The following is a 16,675-nucleotide window of genomic DNA, read 5'->3' as shown; positions in this document are numbered from 1 at the left end:
GTGTACAGCTGTACTGCACCAGGGAGTGTACAATAGACATGTAGCTCTTACTGCACCTGGGAGTATACAATAGACATGTGTACAAGCTGTACTGCACCTGGGAGCAGTGGCGGATCCAGGGGGGGGGGCACCCAGGCACGTGCCCCCCCTGTCATTTTTTTTTTTTTTTACGGACGAGAAGCTTTTTAAGCTCCTTACACTGTCCGAGTGACAGTGTGAACCTGGCTGCTGCCGCTGGTGGCTGCCTGTAGGGGGAGCTGCAGCGGAAGCGCAGCTCCTCTCAGGCAGTTCAAGGGACCATGAGACAGAGCTACGTGAGGCAGTGGCTGCTGTCTTCGGCTCCCACAGTAATGTAAGGTGAGGAGGGGGTTCAGTTTACTATTAATGAGTGTGTGTATTGCTATGTAAATGTATAGAATGTGTGTGTAACTATGTATATATGCTGTATGCATGTGTACTGTGTGTGCATATATGCTGTGTGTGTGTGTGTGTGTGTGTGTGTGTGTGTGTGTGTGTGTACAGTATGCTGTGTGCATGTATAGTGTGTGTGCATGCTGTGTGCATATATACTGTGTATATGTATGTACAGTGTGTGTATGTATAATATGCTGTGTGCATGTATACTATGTATGTGCATGCATACTATGTATGTATGTTTGCATGTATACCGTGTTAGTATGTATGTATGTATGTATGTATACTGTGTGCATGTATACTGTGTGTGTGTGTATGATGTGTGCATGTAAACTGTGTACGCATGTATGCTGTGTACAGTATGTGTGTGTATGTCGATGTACAGATGTTCTGTGTGCGTATATATATTTATATATATATATATATATATATATATACATACACACACCTTGTGCACGTACGGACCCCCCCCCCCCCATGAAAATCCTGCGTTTGCCACTGATACCATACAGTAACAGGGTGCGTAGTCAGCTGTGTTAGCGTGCATTGCCTCCGTGTCCCTTACAGCAGCGCCAGTCCCGGCTCCCGGCAACGTCGCACATCTGCTGTAATTAGGATGCGACACTGCCACAGCCTGACAGGGGATCTGGGAGAAGAAAGCAGGCTTTGCTGCTGTGAGGTGGGTGGACGTAAGGGGACAGGTAGATGCTGGAAACAGGACGGGGGACAGAGGGCATAGGCGTAGGAACGGGGGGGGGGGGCAGCTTGACCCCCCCCACACACAAACATGATGCGTCGCCCCTTTCTGTACTAGCCGTCTGTCTCTCAATTGGTGATGTATTACTGGAGGAGGCATGGCTGTGGGCCACGCCTTCTCCCAGTAATGTATCACCATTGAGGAGACAGCTGGGTATTACAGAAGAGGGGACACCGCCCACGGGGATGCAGAGGTAAGCGCCCCCCCGCACTGAAGGAGAGCGACCAGCACCACAGCGGAAGCGGAGGGGAGGGAGGGGAGGGAGGGGGGGGGGTGTTTGAAGGAGAGGAGATCGGCACAACAGCAGGGGCGCCAGAATGAAATTCAAACTTGCCCCCCCAGTGTGAAATCATTCTGACGCCCCTGACAGAGGGCACTATATTAAAAACACACTGGACCACTCCAACAAAAATGGGGACTATAAAAAAAATAATTACAGAAAGGGACGCTGTAACTAAAAACACACTTGCCCTGTCCCCTACCAGGCCTGTCCCCGCACACTTGCCCTGTCCCCGCACACTCACCCTGTCCCGTACCAGGCCTGTCCCCGCACACTTGCCCTATCCCCGCACACTCACCCTGTCCCCGCACATCGCCTTGTCCCCTACCAGGCCTGTCCCTGCTCACTTACCGTCCCCGCACTCTCATCCTGTCACCCACTGCCCTAGTACTCCATGCCCCCAGCGTGATGAAAACGAGGGCGTGACGCATGGGTATGGCATTCTCTGTGAGGCCAAACCCCTTGTTACAATGCCACACTCTTCACAGGAGCATGTGCCGAACCCCCCCCCTTCCTTCCCCTATTGTGGTGCCCCCCCTGTCATTTTGTTCTGGATCCGCCCCTGCCTGGGAGTATACAATAGACATGTGTACAAGCTGTACTGCACCTGGGAGTGTACAATAGACGTGTGTACAAGCTGTACTGCACCTGGGAGTATACAATAGACATGTGTACAGCTGTACTGCACCTGGGAGTGTACAATAGACGTGTGTACAGCTGTACTGCACCTGGGAGTATACAATAGACATGTGTACAAGCTGTACTGCACCTGGGAGTATACAATAGATGTGTGTACAAGCTGTACTGCACCTGGGAGTATACAATAGATGTGTGTACAAGCTGTACTGCACCTGGTAGTGTACAATAGACATGTGTACAAGCTGTACTGCACCTGGTAGTATACAATAGACATGTGTACAAGCTGTACTGCACCTGGTAGTGTACAATAGACATGTAGCTGTACTGCACCTGGGAGCGTACAATAGGAAACCCACTGATGCCATCCCTACCAACATGGGAACACATTTCAGACACACTAGGTATGGCCATCGACCACCGATGATTCCTAATCATCGATAGTTTATGGCCGATGTCGAATGCTTTTGCCAATCGATGGGAGAGAACCAGATAGTTTCCCTCCATCAATGTCATAGCGTAAACAAATGCCAGGACTCGGAGCATAGCTCCGCCCCCAACACCCGTGAAGCCCTGCCCTAGGCTGTGATTAGCCCGTGGATCATTCACTGAAATAACAGGAATGACCATCGATGAGTGAAACCATCGATGGTCTCCCATAGCATAGTTGATGGCCATCAATGGCCACTCAGAGTTTCACCATCAATGGCAACCATCGATGGTGAACACACGATGGCCATCCCGAAGACACAATGGTCATCTTGTTACACAGGGGCTCAGATGTACCTGTAGCTCCACCCACTCAGAATCTTTCACCTGTCAGATTTCTCTCCCTGTGATGTCACCAGTATCTGGGTAGATTTCTTATGGTAATTTCTCCCGGCTCCTGACTCCCCCACATATAGTTATACATCCATCCCATACAAGGAAAGCAGCATGGAGGGGCTCAGTGAGGGCGGCAGTGTAGGTGTGTAAGTGTCTGATGGGGTCACACAGAGAATAAAAGGACATCTGTCCTGCCCCATAATCCAGATAAACCCTCACTCTGTCACAGGGGGTATTGTCAGGTATTGAGATCCACTTACTGTCATGTAACACTAAGTACTGATTATTACACCTTTCCAAACACCAGGACTTGTTATTATATCCAATGTATGACTGACTCCCTCTCCTGTCTATACTGGGATAACACATCCCCACCATCCACACCACTGACTTACTGACATCCACCTCCCAGTAATGTCGCCCTGAGGAGAATCTCCTGCTGCTTATTACCTGATACCACTGAAATCTCTCTGGTGTTACTGGGTGATTCTGACTTGGTGTCCAGGATGCAGTTTTCCTGTCACCTGATATCTGTATATAATCACCAGCTGTGGTTACATCCAGTAATATGTCTGTAGCCTCCTGCACATAGATCCCTGTATTTATACCTGTTATTATATCAGATAATGTGTGTAATGTCCCTGAGATGAGACCCACATCCAGATCTCCTGCACCACGGACCTGGTTATCATGTCTCTCTGTGTCCTCAGTGTCACACAAGTCCCCTGTGTCTGGTTCCTGTAAGACAGTCACTGGATCACCCATGTTACACAGCTCCTCAATGTGACGCATCTTCCCGGACAGCTCGTCCTTCTTTATTTCCAGCTGCTGGATCAGATCAGAGACTGAGAGTGAAACGCGCTGTTCCTGCCTGGAGATCTCACTCAGGACTCTCTTCTCCAGGTCCTCCAGCTGTCTCCTGATGTCTCTAAACAGGGCAGTGACTGTCTCTATTACACCAGCTGCTTTTCCCTGATCTTCTTTCCTGCACTCCTGCAGACTCTGCACTCTTTTCTCAGTCTCCGCTCTCTTTGTGGTCAGTTTCTGCAGAGCATTCCTCAGCTTCTCCTTCTTCTTCTCAGAGGCCTCATCCAACATCTCCACCAGGTGTCCCCGGTGTTCTCCGGCCAAACTGCAGGACCCACAGATACAGACAGAGTCCTCAGTGCAGTAATACTCCAGGATCTTCTTATGGACGGAGCATTTCCTGTTCCCCAGGGCAGTGGTGGGATCACATAAGACGTGCTCTGGTGACTTGCTGTGTACTCTCAGGTGATTATCACACAGAGAAGCCTCACACAGCAGACAGGATTTAGCAGCAGGTACAGGAGAGTGAATACAGTAAGTGCAGAGGATCCCAGTCTTCTCCTGATCTGGGCGAGTAGACAGGAAACTCCCCACTATGTTACACAGCGTTATGTTCCTCTGCAGTGCAGGACGCTCCTGACACTCTGCTCTGCAGTCAGGACAGCTATATACTCCAGCCCCCTCCTGTGTATCCAGCACACGATCAATACAGACCCGGCAGAAGTTGTGGCCACATCTCAGTGATACGGGATCTGTATAAATGCTCAGGCAGATGGAACAGTCCAGCTCCTGTCTCAGATCAGCAGACGCCATCGCTGCAGCAGGAGAGAGAAATGAAAGTGAAAGTGTCTGACACTCAGATACCCGTACAGTCACATTCTGCACACAGGGGGAGGGGGAGCTGTCACTCAGATTATAGCTGCAGGATCAGTTATACTAAGGGACGCACCCACAATATAAAGAGACATCATGCAGAACAATCTACTTAGGGGTATATGTATTAACTTTATTTTTTACAAAAATAATGTGAAAAGGGGAGTTTTCTGAATTCACACCTTTTTCACACTGTGTTAGATTGACTGAAGTATACTGAAGGGCTGTACTACTGTACACTACTGATCACATTTTTTAGTAAGCAGATCACATTTCCCATACATGTAATAGGAAATGTGATCTGGCATCATGTACAAAAAAAATAATTGTAAAATAATACTGGAGGAAGCCCTACTGATAATAACACTATCTTCAGATAGCGTTATCCACAGGTCCCCTCCGGTTCCCGGCTCCCATTGGTGTTTCTATAATGGGTGCAGTGTGTGTGGTGCACACGGGCCCCTGAGTCCCGGGGGGGGCCCACACCGCACCCATTTCTCCTATACTTACTTTCCGGAGTCCATCGCTGACTGTGTGTGGGCCCCTCCTCTCCCATAGCTGTTACGCCGCTGCTAGCGCACTGACCACTAGAGACTCTGGTACAGTGCAAGAGTCTACAGCGCTCAGAGCGCTAGCAGCGGCGCGCCGGCTGCGGGAGAGGTAGGGCCCACACACGGAGTCTGCACACGGGTCCCCTCCTCTCTAGAGATGCCCATGCCGGCTCCTGCTCTTTTTGACCTGTCATCTGATGTCTGAGCTGGTGTCTGTGATCAGCCTGTACACGCACACATATATATATATATATATATATAATTCACATACCAGTGCGGCACTCAGCAATCAGAAAACGGAAGCGAACAACCATGTGGTAACAACGTTTCAGTGCTCTTTATTCAGCACTATCTTCAGGATACATTAAACAAACAAAGATACAATCTTACCTTATGTACACTTGCACCCATGTGAAGAGGCCGTGGTCAGGCGTCCCGCCGGAAGCCCCGACTCGCGTCCACTCAAAATGACGTCACCCCCAAGGGGGCGATGCCGTGCACCATCACCATAGCAACATCTAAACAAAAAATGACATGTATAGCAGCAGCTAATCAGATAATCCAATTAAAGAGACAACATTAGTAACAATATCATATTACTGATAGAAACATATCATAGAGCATAAAAACACATACTAAAAGCATGCCAGGCTGAAGTTTTCATTGAGACCACGAGGACTCAAAACTGATAAGCGGTGGATCCATTGTGCTTCTCTCTGCAGAAGCAGACGGTTCCTATCACCTCCCCTACGTGGTTTAGGTACAAAATCGATCATTCTGTACCGGAGCGATGCTAAACTATGTTTCTGTTCTGCAAAGTGGCGAGCTACTGGGTGATCCAATTTACCTTTCCCTGCCAAAGCTGCTCGAATCGTGGAACGATGCATGGTCATACGTTCCTTGAATGTACATTGTGTCTTCCCAATGTAAGACAATCCGCAAGGGCATAAAATTTGGTAGATCACATATGAAAACTCACAAGTAAGAATAACATCCATTTAACAACATGGATGTTATGCCATGTTTCACTAGGGGACGTAACCTTCGGGACCTCCTAGTGCGTACAGATATTACTGAATACGATAAAACATCAGGCACACATTTTCTATCAAATAAAAAACATGGATGTTTCCGCTGTGGTTGCACCACATGCAATTTCATGCTAGTGGGTGATTCTTTTTCTCACCCTCACTCTGGCAAGAATTATACCATCAATTATCATCTTACTTGTGAGTCTTCATATGTGATCTACCAAATTTTATGCCCTTGCGGATTGTCTTACATTGGGAAGACACAATGTACATTCAAGGAACGTATGACCATGCATCGTTCCACGATTCGAGCAGCTTTGGCAGGGAAAGGTAAATTGGATCACCCAGTAGCTCGCCACTTTGCAGAACAGAAACATAGTTTAGCATCGCTCCGGTACAGAATGATCGATTTTGTACCTAAACCACGTAGGGGAGGTGATAGGAACCGTCTGCTTCTGCAGAGAGAAGCACAATGGATCCACCGCTTATCAGTTTTGAGTCCTCGTGGTCTCAATGAAAACTTCAGCCTGGCATGCTTTTAGTATGTGTTTTTATGCTCTATGATATGTTTCTATCAGTAATATGATATTGTTACTAATGTTGTCTCTTTAATTGGATTATCTGATTAGCTGCTGCTATACATGTCATTTTTTGTTTAGATGTTGCTATGGTGATGGTGCACGGCATCGCCCCCTTGGGGGTGACGTCATTTTGAGTGGACGCAAGTCGGGGCTTCCGGCGGGACGCCTGATCACGGCCTCTTCACATGGGTGCAAGTGTACATAAGGTAAGATTGTATCTTTGTTTGTTTAATGTATCCTGAAGATAGTGCTGAATAAAGAGCACTGAAACGTTGTTACCACCTGGTTGTTCGCTTCCGTTTTCTGATTGCTGAGTGCCGCACAGGTATGTGAATTATGTGAATGTTTCTGTGAAGGCACCGGCGTGATTAATACATTAGTTTTCATGAGTGCCGGACTGATGCTCTACTATATATATATATATATATATATATATGTATATATGTGTGTGTGTGAAAGTAGAGAAAAGGGTGCCTTCAAGTGTCTAGGTAATTGTATACAGTGTATACCCAGTGTGGATAGGAGATGAACACTACTTATCTGGAGCGTATAATTTCCTTCAGTCATGAGACCAACGATGGAACATAAAAGAGATAAAGGAAATATAACATAGCGCGTACCGTTTTCATGCAATTATCATACCATTGTTTAGCACAGAACCAGTTGTATATAAAAAACCTTATAAGGATGGGCAGATCCCATCATTTAAAATTCACAGCCAGGGATAATTAAAAGGTTTTTACAAATTTTAATACAACACATAAAAAACTAATGGTAGAAATGCAAGCGTACAGGATAAGAAATTCAATCGAGCTTATCTGTCCATATAGGAAAACAGGTACATCGAAATCTTTCATAAATATCCGTGGAAATGGTAGCAATGCAAACGTACAAGAAATAAATAAATATAAGGTTTACAGTCCATATGAGAGGTTCAGGTACAGCAGTTCTAACGCGTTTCGTCAATGGTTAGACTTATATATATATATATATATATATATATATAAAAATAAAAGTTACACCACAGGCTGATCCCATAGTGCAGGCTGCTGCCTGGCTCCTGCTCCCTGCTGCTCAGTATCCGGTCTCTAGGACGACCACACTTAGGCCGACAGTCATTAGGTCAACCATTATTGGTCGACATGCATTATGTCGACATGGTCACTAGGTCAGCATGTACTAGGTCGACATGACAAAAGGTCGACATGAGTTTTTCCCAATTTGTTTTTCATTTTTGAACTTTTTCATACTTTACGATCCATGTGGAATACAATTGGGAATGGTAACCTTGCCCGAAGCATGGTGAGCGAACACGGTGCACTAATTGGGGTTCCCGGTCACTCTATGAAAAAAACACCCCCCCCAAAAAAAAATAAAAAAAATCCATGTCGACATTTTGTCATGTCGACCTTATGCTGGTGTCGATCTATTTTGTGTGTCGACTTAGTCACTGTTGACCAATAGTGGTCGATCTAGACACTGATGACCTAAGTGTGGCCAACCCTATGAACCACACTCCTGCTGCTCGGATCTACCATCCCCGCTGCTCCTGCCTTGAGTCCCACTGCCCAAAATCCCCCCCTTGCTGTTACCCTGCTCCTCCCTGCTGCCCTAGCTCCCACCCTACTGTTACCCTACCTCTCCCTGCTGCCCTGACCCCCCCCCCTTGCTGTTACCCTCCCACTCCCTGCTGCCCTAGCCCCCCCTACTGTTACCCTACCCCTCCCTGCTGCCCTAGCCCCCCCCCCCCCCCCTTGGTTACCCTCACCCTCCCTGCTGCCCCAGCCTCCTAGCAACGGGGACAGGACAGCCCACTAATTCCTCTAATCCTCCAGTGACGTTACAGGTTGGTAACACTGGTGACCCCTTGCACAGAGGTAAGTCCCCTACTAATTCTATTATGTATTGGGGTGGTCCTAGCTAGGAACGGGGCAGGCTCACTTATTTCAACTACCTTATATATCTGTGTATAGGGCTGTACAACAAATACACCTTTATGTGAATATTCTTGGATTTAATACAGTTTATGTTTCAAGAGTTTAAACTTGAGCTCGTTGGTGCACACGACGTCCTTTCTTATTTCGGTAATGTTTCCGGAGTAATATTTGGCTGGAGTACATAGCAATAGCTGGTGTAAGCTTTACTGGTGGTACAAGGAGTTTCTATTGCCCATCAGGGTGATGCCGAGGCTTTTCCAGAGCATTAGGTACATCCTCACGAAAGCTGCAATTGCTGCTGGATTCTTGCCATTGAGTAGTGGTTACACTTACACCCCATGTGTACTGGATGTGGGCACTGAGCCAACATAAACCAGTGTACAGGTGCTTCCCAATGTCTCTCTCTCTCTCCTGAGACAGGTGGAACCACAGGCAGAACTCCCGGGGGTAATAGAGTCAGCTGCCGCCGGGCTCCTGCTGAAGGGGGCACCGCTCCTCTATTGTCTCCCGTTCCATGTGTGCTAACCTGTATTTGCTACTGATTTACAGTTTGTTGGCGACACCATTCAATTAACTATTTTAATCAGTTAATTGTTAGCCGACAATGTTTGTTCTGTGGTTAATTAATAGGCGCAGATATCTCTTCCCTGGCTGACTCCCCCCCTAGTCCCTGCACCTTAAAAGTCACATTCTCTATATTTTAGACATATATTTTGCATTTGCCATACCCAGGCTTTGAACCCAAGACTTATCACATTGGAGACAGACACCTTACGGATGGAGCTATTTGTCCCTGCATAGGAAAATGTAATTACTTGTGTGTATCAGGCACCATGCGGCATCCGGGACTCTGAATAAGGCATCACACTCCTAAGCCCGCCCCCAGACTCCCATTGGCTAGCTTCCCAGGAGTCTGGGGATGGGTATACAAGGAGTGTGATGCATTATGCTGAGTCCCGGGTGCCGCACAGCGCCTAATACACACAGCGCTGCCGGTTCCTGGAGGAACAAGCCAGCACATATATAAAATACATCATAACATGTATGTTTATATGTGCTAAGCGGTTCTCCCCTGTACTATGTGGCCGGAGCTGCGGCTGCACTGCCCAACTGTTGCGCCCTCTCACCAGTCACTTGCCTGACGCTGGTCATGTGACCTGCTCCTGACCAGCAGCGGCTCTTGCCACGGGCAAGCAGGCTTTTTGCCCGGGGTTCTGCTACCCTGAGGGCGCCACCGTGGCAAGAGCTGCTTGCAATCCACCCTCCCTCTCTGCTCCCCGCTCCCTGGCTGCAGTGAGCGCCGTGTGTCAGTGAGTCGCTGCTATCGAAGAGACGTCATGACGTCTCTCCCATAGAGAGGAGCCGGCGCCTGGAGACAGCAGCAGCAGCAGCGGCAGCAGCGGTCCGGAAGCGGGAGCGAGGCTGGTAAGTATTGTGATTTTTCTTTTAGGGTTTCAAAGTGGTGCTACTACACATACACATACTGGGGGCACTACTTACTGGGGGCACATACAGAGGGCACATACTGGGGGCAATACTACTGGGGGCACATACAGGGGGCACAGCTACAAGGGGCACTACTACAGGGGGCACGTACTGGGGGCACAGCTACAAGGGGCACTACTACTGGGGGCACATACAGGGGGCATAGCTACAAGGGGCACTACTACTGGGGGCACATACAGGGGGCATAGCTACAAGGGGCACATCTACAGGAGGCACAGCTACAGGGGGCACTACTACAGGGGGCACTACTACAGGGGGCACAACTACTAGGGGCACAACTACTAGGGGCACAGCTACAGGGGGCACAGCTACTGGGGGCACAGCTGCTGGGGGCACAGCTGCTGGGGGCACAACTACTGGGGGCACAGTTGCTGGGGGCACAGCTACTGGGGGCAAATCAATAAGGGGGGCACAAGTACATGGGGCACAACTACTGGGGGCACAGCTACAGGGGGAAAATCAACTGGGGGCCACAACTACTTGGGGCAAATCTGGGGGCACAGCTGCTGGGGGCATAACTGTGGCCACAACCATCCCCTATGACGCCACAACTCTGTTTTACCGCGGGGGGGGCGCCAGTGGAAATTTTCGAACTGGGCGCCACAAGGTGTAGAACCGGTACCTGCTCCTGACCTCACGCGCAGCTGCAGAGGCTGCTGGGAATTGTATGTCCATACAATGACAGACATGCGCTGTGACGCGATACACTGTGTCAGACATAACACCTGGCATAGCGCAGTATTGCACAGCAGTGTCAGACATAACACCTGGCATAGCGCAGTATTACACAGCAGTGTCAGACATAATACCTGGCATAGCGCAGTATTACACAACAGTGTCAGACATAACACCTGGCATAGCGCAGTATTACACAGCAGTGTCAGACATAATACCTGGCATAGCGCAGTATTACACAGCAGTGTCAGACATAACACCTGGCATAGAGCAGTATTACACAGCAGTGTCAGACATAATACCTGGCATAGCGCAGTATTACACAACAGTGTCAGACATAACACCTGGCATAGCGCAGTATTACACAGCAGTGTCAGACATAATACCTGGCATAGCGCAGTATTACACAGCAGTGTCAGACATAACACCTGGCATAGAGCAGTATTACACAGCAGTGTCAGACATAATACCTGGCATAGCGCAGTATTACACAGCAGTGTCAGACATAACACCTGGCATAGCGCAGTATTAGACAGCAGTGTCAGACATAACAACTGGCATAGTGCAGTATTACACAGCAATGTCTGACATAACACCTGCCATAGCGCAGTATTACACAGCAGTGTCAGACATAACACCTGGCATAGCGCAGTATTACACAGCAGTGTCAGACATAACACCTGGCATAGTGCAGTATTACACAGCAGTGTCAGACATAACACCTGGCATAGCGCAGTATTACACAGCAGTGTCATACATAACACCTGGTATAGCGCAGTATTACACAGCAGTGTCAGACATAACACCTGGCATAGCGCAGTATTACACAGCAGTGTCAGACATAACACCTGGCATAGTGCAGTATTACACAGCAGTGTCAGACATAACACCTGGCATAGCGCAGTATTACACAGCAGTGTCAGACATAACACCTGGCATAGCGTAGTATTACACAGCAGTGTCAGACATAACACCTGGCATAGCGCAGTATTACACAGCAGTGTCAGACATAACACCTGGCATAGCGCAGTATTACACAGCAGTGTCAGACATAACACCTGGCATAGCGCAGTATTACACAGCAGTGTCAGACATAACACCTGGCAATGCGCAGTATTACACAGCAGTGTCAGACATAACACCTGGCATAGCGCAGTATTACACAGCAGTGTCAGACATAACACCTGGCATAGCGCAGTATTACACAGCAGTGTCAGACATAACACCTGGCATAGCGCAGTATTACACAGCAGTGTCAGACATAACACCTGGCATAGCGCAGTATTACACAGCAGTGTCAGACATAACACCTGGCATAGCGCAGTATTACACAGCAGTGTCAGACATAACACCTGGCATAGCGCAGTATTACACAGCAGTGTCAGACATAACACCTGGCATAGCGCAGTATTACACAGCAGTGTCAGACATAACACCTGGCATAGCGCAGTATTACACAGCAGTGTCAGACATAACACCTGGCATAGTGCAGTATTAAAAAAGCAATTGTTTCCCCAGCACACTGAATGGATAACAGTAACCAGATATAAATCCCACATGATAATAGAATTCAGAGATCTTCGTTACACATATTTGCGCAAATGTGTGGTTAAGCCCCAAAGCCGCATCAAGGCCTCTCTGTATATTTGGGGTCCCTAGCGCTATATCTAGGTGCAGGGTGTGGCACCCCAAAACACCAGAATGAGCCAGAAAGCACAGCGTGACATACCAGTGTAAAAAACTATAGTGTTAATAAATTAGTATTTAGGAAGCCGAAGCTATAGAGAGGGTGATACAAACATGAAATGTAATTAAATAGAGACATAGTGTTAGAAAATTAATAAGTGAAAAGTGTTAATAGAATGTAAAGGTATGCCACACTAAAGCCATCCAGCTCAGCCAGTCCAGAGGCACCACACCTCACACCTCCATTACCCCAATCTGGGTCTAATATTAACCAGCAAGGAGTCACATGATAATGGCTCCTTACTAAAATATGTCTAAGCTAAGAGCTACTTACCTTGGAGCAACCCCATAATGCTCCATGTGGCATGTCAGGGCCTGCACCTCCTCCTAATGCAGAAACCTCTCTGCCTCTCACAACAGACATATAGATTGGTAAATGCTCAATTAGCTTAGTGATATCATTCAGGTGCTCGAAAGGAAGGGGTATTTCTGAGCAAGAAAAAAAGCAATTGTTTCCCCAGCACACTGAATGGATAACAGTAACCAGATATAAATCCCACATGATAATAGAATTCAGAGATCTTCGTTACACATATTTGCGCAAATGTGTGGTTAAGCCCCAAAGCCGCATCAAGGCCTCTCTGTATATTTGGGGTCCCTAGTGCTATATCTAGGTGCAGGGTGTGGCACCCCAAAACACCAGAATGAGCCAGAAAGCACAGCGTGACATACCAGTGTAAAAAACTATAGTGTTAATAAATTAGTATTTAGGAAGCCGAAGCTATAGAGAGGGTGATACAAACATGAAATGTAATTAAAATGGAGAAATAGTGTTAGAAAATTAATAAGTGAAAAGTGTTAATAGAATGTAAAGGTATGCCACACTAAAGCCATCCAGCTCAGCCAGTCCAGAGGCACCACACCTCACACCTCCATTACCCCAATCTGGGTCTAATATTAACCAGCAAGGAGTCACATGATAATTAGAGATGAGCGGGTTCGGTTTCTCTGAATCCGAACCCGCACGAACTTCATGTTTTTTTTCACGGGTCCGAGCGACTCGGATCTTCCCGCCTTGCTCGGTTAACCCGAGCGCGCCCGAAGGTCATCATGACGCTGTCGGATTCTCGCGAGACTCGGATTCTATATAAGGAGCCGCGCGTCGCCGCCATTTTCACACGTGCATTGAGATTGATAGGGAGAGGACGTGGCTGGCGTCCTCTCCATTTAGATTAGAAGAGAGAGAGAGAGAGATTGACCTGATTTACTGGAGCTTAGGAGTACTGTAGAACTGTAGAGAGTGCAGAGTTTACTAGTGACTGACCACAGTGACCACCAGACAGTGCAGTTTTATTTAATATATCCGTTCTCTGCCTGAAAAAAACGATACACAGTGACTCAGTCACATACCATATCTGTGTGCACTGCTCAGCCCAGTGTGCTGCATCATCTATGTATATATCTGACTGTGCTCAGCTCACACATCTTATAATTGTGGGGGAGACTGGGGAGCACTGCAGTGCCAGTTATAGGTTATAGCAGGAGCCAGGAGTACATATTATTATTAAAATTAAACAGTGCACACTTTTGCTGCAGGAGTGCCACTGCCAGTGTGACTGACCAGTGACCTGACCACACTGACCACCAGTATAGTTAGTAGTATAGTATACTATATTGTGACTGCCTGAAAAAGTTAAACACTCGTATCTGACTGTGCTCAGCTCACACATCTTATAATTGTGGGGGAGACTGGGGAGCACTGCAGTGCCAGTTATAGGTTATAGCAGGAGCCAGGAGTACATATTATTATTAAAATTAAATAGTGCACACTTTTGCTGCAGGAGTGCCACTGCCAGTGTGACTGACCAGTGACCACCTGACCACACTGACCACCAGTATAGTTAGTAGTATAGTATACTATATTGTGATTGCCTGAAAAAGTTAAACACTCGTCGTGTGACTTCACTTGTGTGGTGTTTTTTTTTTATTCTATAAAAAACTCATTCTGCTGACAGACAGTGTCCAGCAGGTCCGTCATTATATAATATATACCTGTCCGGCTGCAGTAGTGATATATATATATTTTTTATATCATTATTTATCATCCAGTCGCAGCAGACACAGTACGGTAGTTCACGGCTGTAGCTACCTCTGTGTCGGCACTCGGCAGTCCGTCCATAATTGTATACCACCTACCCGTGTTTTTTTTTTCTTTCTTCTTTATACATACATACTACTACTACATCTCTTTATCAACCAGTCTATATTAGCAGCAGACACAGTACAGTACGGTAGTCCACGGCTGTAGCTACCTCTGTGTCGGCACTCGGCAGTCCGTCCATACCACCTACCCGTGGTTTTTTTTTCTTTCTTCTTTATACATACATACTACTACTACTACATCTCTTTATCAACCAGTCTATATTAGCAGCAGACACAGTACAGTACGGTAGTCCACGGCTGTAGCTACCTCTGTGTCGGCACTGGGCAGTCCGTCCATAATTGTATACCACCTACCCGTGTTTTTTTTTTCTTTCTTCTTTATACATACATACTACTACTACATCTCTTTATCAACCAGTCTATATTAGCAGCAGACACAGTACAGTACGGTAGTCCACGGCTGTAGCTACCTCTGTGTCGGCACTGGGCAGTCCGTCCATAATTGTATACCACCTACCCGTGGTTTTTTTTTCTTTCTTCTTTATACATACATACTACTACTACATCTCTTTATCAACCAGTCTATATTAGCAGCAGACACAGTACAGTACGGTAGTCCACGGCTGTAGCTACCTCTGTGTCGGCACTCGGCAGTCCGTCCATAATTGTATACCACCTACCCGTGGTTTTTTTTTCTTTCTTCTTTATACATACATACTACTACTACATCTCTTTATCAACCAGTCTATATTAGCAGCAGACACAGTACAGTACGGTAGTCCACGGCTGTAGCTACCTCTGTGTCGGCACTGGGCAGTCCGTCCATAATTGTATACCACCTACCCGTGGTTTTTTTTTCTTTCTTCTTTATACATACATACTACTACTACATCTCTTTATCAACCAGTCTATATTAGCAGCAGACACAGTACAGTACGGTAGTCCACGGCTGTAGCTACCTCTGTGTCGGCACTCGGCAGTCCGTCCATAATTGTATACCACCTACCCGTGGTTTTTTTTTCTTTCTTCTTTATACATACATACTACTACTACATCTCTTTATCAACCAGTCTATATTAGCAGCAGACACAGTACAGTACGGTAGTCCACGGCTGTAGCTACCTCTGTGTCGGCACTGGGCAGTCCGTCCATAATTGTATACCACCTACCCGTGGTTTTTTTTTCTTTCTTCTTTATACATACATACTACTACTACATCTCTTTATCAACCAGTCTATATTAGCAGCAGACACAGTACAGTACGGTAGTCCACGGCTGTAGCTACCTCTGTGTCGGCACTCGGCAGTCCGTCCATAATTGTATACCACCTACCCGTGGTTTTTTTTTCTTTCTTCTTTATACATACATACTACTACTACATCTCTTTATCAACCAGTCTATATTAGCAGCAGACACAGTACAGTACGGTAGTCCACGGCTGTAGCTACCTCTGTGTCGGCACTGGGCAGTCCGTCCATAATTGTATACCACCTACCCGTGGTTTTTTTTTCTTTCTTCTTTATACATACATACTACTACTACATCTCTTTATCAACCAGTCTATATTAGCAGCAGACACAGTACAGTACGGTAGTCCACGGCTGTAGCTACCTCTGTGTCGGCACTCGGCAGTCCGTCCATAATTGTATACCACCTACCCGTGGTTTTTTTTTCTTTCTTCTTTATACATACATACTACTACTACATCTCTTTATCAACCAGTCTATATTAGCAGCAGACACAGTACAGTACGGTAGTCCACGGCTGTAGCTACCTCTGTGTCGGCACTCGGCAGTCCATCCATAATTGTATACTAGTATCCATCCATCTCCATTGTTTACCTGAGGTGCCTTTTAGTTGTGCCTATTAAAATATGGAGAACAAAAATGTTGAGGTTCCAAAATTAGGGAAAGATCAAGATCCACTTCCACCTCGTGCTGAAGCTGCTGCCAC

At 47.0% G+C, this 16,675-nt stretch overlaps 1 protein-coding gene and 1 long non-coding RNA gene across 2 annotated transcripts in view; one reads left to right on the top strand and one right to left on the bottom strand.

Moving 5' to 3' along the window:
* The first annotated feature begins 256 nt into the window (after positions 1-256).
* Positions 257-16,675, top strand: part of LOC134928625 (uncharacterized) — a 58,840-nt gene continuing 42,421 nt past the window's right edge. The window contains exon 1 of the long non-coding RNA XR_010177957.1: positions 257-357. This is a non-coding gene — a long non-coding RNA (uncharacterized LOC134928625). The remainder of the gene's footprint in view (positions 358-16,675) is intronic.
* Positions 2,061-4,532, bottom strand: LOC134928622 (E3 ubiquitin-protein ligase TRIM39-like). Its single transcript, XM_063924548.1, has one exon. It carries the CDS (start codon positions 4,530-4,532, stop codon positions 2,952-2,954), a length of 1,581 nt encoding a protein of 526 aa, XP_063780618.1. The 3' UTR covers positions 2,061-2,951.

This window comes from Pseudophryne corroboree, chromosome 5 (assembly GCF_028390025.1).
Source record: "Pseudophryne corroboree isolate aPseCor3 chromosome 5, aPseCor3.hap2, whole genome shotgun sequence".
NCBI classification, from domain to species: Eukaryota; Metazoa; Chordata; class Amphibia; order Anura; family Myobatrachidae; genus Pseudophryne; species Pseudophryne corroboree.
The sequence above is the reverse complement of the archived record's forward strand: the minus strand, read 5'-3'. Positions and strand labels throughout refer to the sequence as shown.